The 1649-nt window shown below is 23.2% G+C and overlaps 1 protein-coding gene across 1 annotated transcript, besides 5 other annotated features; it reads right to left on the bottom strand.

Moving 5' to 3' along the window:
- Nucleotides 1-17: 17 nt before the first annotated feature.
- Nucleotides 18-547, bottom strand: EDI_057070 (uncharacterized protein; the record flags this gene model as incomplete). Its single annotated transcript, XM_001738988.1, has 2 exons — nucleotides 18-245; nucleotides 515-547. The coding sequence occupies 2 exons, from the start codon at nucleotides 545-547 to the stop codon at nucleotides 18-20; spliced, it is 261 nt and encodes an 86-aa protein (XP_001739040.1).
- Nucleotides 258-389: a microsatellite.
- A 69-nt stretch (nucleotides 548-616) lies between the features above and the next one.
- Nucleotides 617-789: a microsatellite.
- Nucleotides 675-849: a microsatellite.
- Nucleotides 850-1121: 272 nt separating this feature from the next.
- Nucleotides 1122-1253: a microsatellite.
- Nucleotides 1254-1480: 227 nt separating this feature from the next.
- Nucleotides 1481-1645: a microsatellite.
- Nucleotides 1646-1649: the final 4 nt, after the last annotated feature.

The raw sequence follows: 1649 nt of genomic DNA, 5'->3' as shown, positions 1-1649 counted from the left end.
TAAGTAGAATATAAGCACTAAGTGATATACATAGAGTCTAGGGATAATACAGAATAGTGGGTAGTATATAAACATAATATATAAGAATAAGTAAACACTAAGTGGATAAAGTATACATAGAAGGTAATAAGGTAATAAAGGAATAAGTTATAAAGGTATAAAGGTATAAAGGTATAAAGGTATAAAGGTATAAAGGTATAAAGGTATAAAAGTATAAAAGTATAAAAGTATAAAAGTATAAAATACTTATGATATAAAATAAGTAATAATACATAAGTATAGATAATAAGATATATAATAATAATAAGAAATATAATAATAATAATAATAAATATAATAAATATAATAGATAAATAGGAATAGTTAATAATAGATAAGAATAGATAATATAACATAATATAAGTAGAAATTAGAGTCTAGGTAGTTAAAGTATAGAGATATAGTGGTAAAAAGGGCTTCGCCGGGAATCGAACCCGGGCCACCCGCACCCAAAGCGGGTATTTTACCACTTAACTACAAAGCCATCACAAAGGATATAACAGCACATATATGTTCATAGTATATAGTGATATAGTCATATAGTCATATAGTCATATAAACATATAGTGATATAGTGATATAAACATATAGTCATATAGTCATATAAACATATAAACATATAAACATATAAACATATAAACATATAGTCATATAAACATATAGTCATATAAACATATAGGTATATAGTGATATATACATATAAACATATAAACATATAGTCATATAGTCATATATACATATAAACATATAATGATATAGTGATATAGGTATAAAAGTACAAGGAATAGTGTAGAAGTTAAAAAGATAGATGTATATAGTAGAATATAAGTAGAATATAAGCACTAAGTGATATACATAGAGTCTAGGGATAATACAGAATAGTGGGTAGTATATAAACATAATATATAAGAATAAGTAAACACTAAGTGGATAAAGTATACATAGAAGGTAATAAGGTAATAAAGGAATAAGTTATAAAGGTATAAAGGTATAAAGGTATAAAGGTATAAAGGTATAAAGGTATAAAGGTATAAAAGTATAAAAGTATAAAAGTATAAAAGTATAAAATACTTATGATATAAAATAAGTAATAATACATAAGTATAGATAATAAGATATATAATAATAATAAGAAATATAATAATAATAATAATAAATATAATAAATATAATAGATAAATAGGAATAGTTAATAATAGATAAGAATAGATAATATAACATAATATAAGTAGAAATTAGAGTCTAGGTAGTTAAAGTATAGAGATATAGTGGTAAAAAGGGCTTCGCCGGGAATCGAACCCGGGCCACCCGCACCCAAAGCGGGTATTTTACCACTTAACTACAAAGCCATCACAAAGGATATAACAGCACATATATGTTCATAGTATATAGTGATATAGTCATATAGTCATATAGTCATATAAACATATAGTGATATAGTGATATAAACATATAGTCATATAGTCATATAAACATATAAACATATAAACATATAAACATATAAACATATAGTCATATAAACATATAGTCATATAAACATATAGGTATATAGTGATATATACATATAAACATATAAACATATAGTCATATAGTCATATATACATATAAACA

This window comes from Entamoeba dispar, genomic scaffold (assembly GCF_000209125.1).
Source record: "Entamoeba dispar SAW760 scf_1105229461859 genomic scaffold, whole genome shotgun sequence".
Taxonomy (NCBI): domain Eukaryota; phylum Evosea; order Mastigamoebida; family Endamoebidae; genus Entamoeba; species Entamoeba dispar.
Note: the sequence above shows the minus strand (reverse complement) of the source record. Positions and strands in the feature narration are given on the sequence as shown.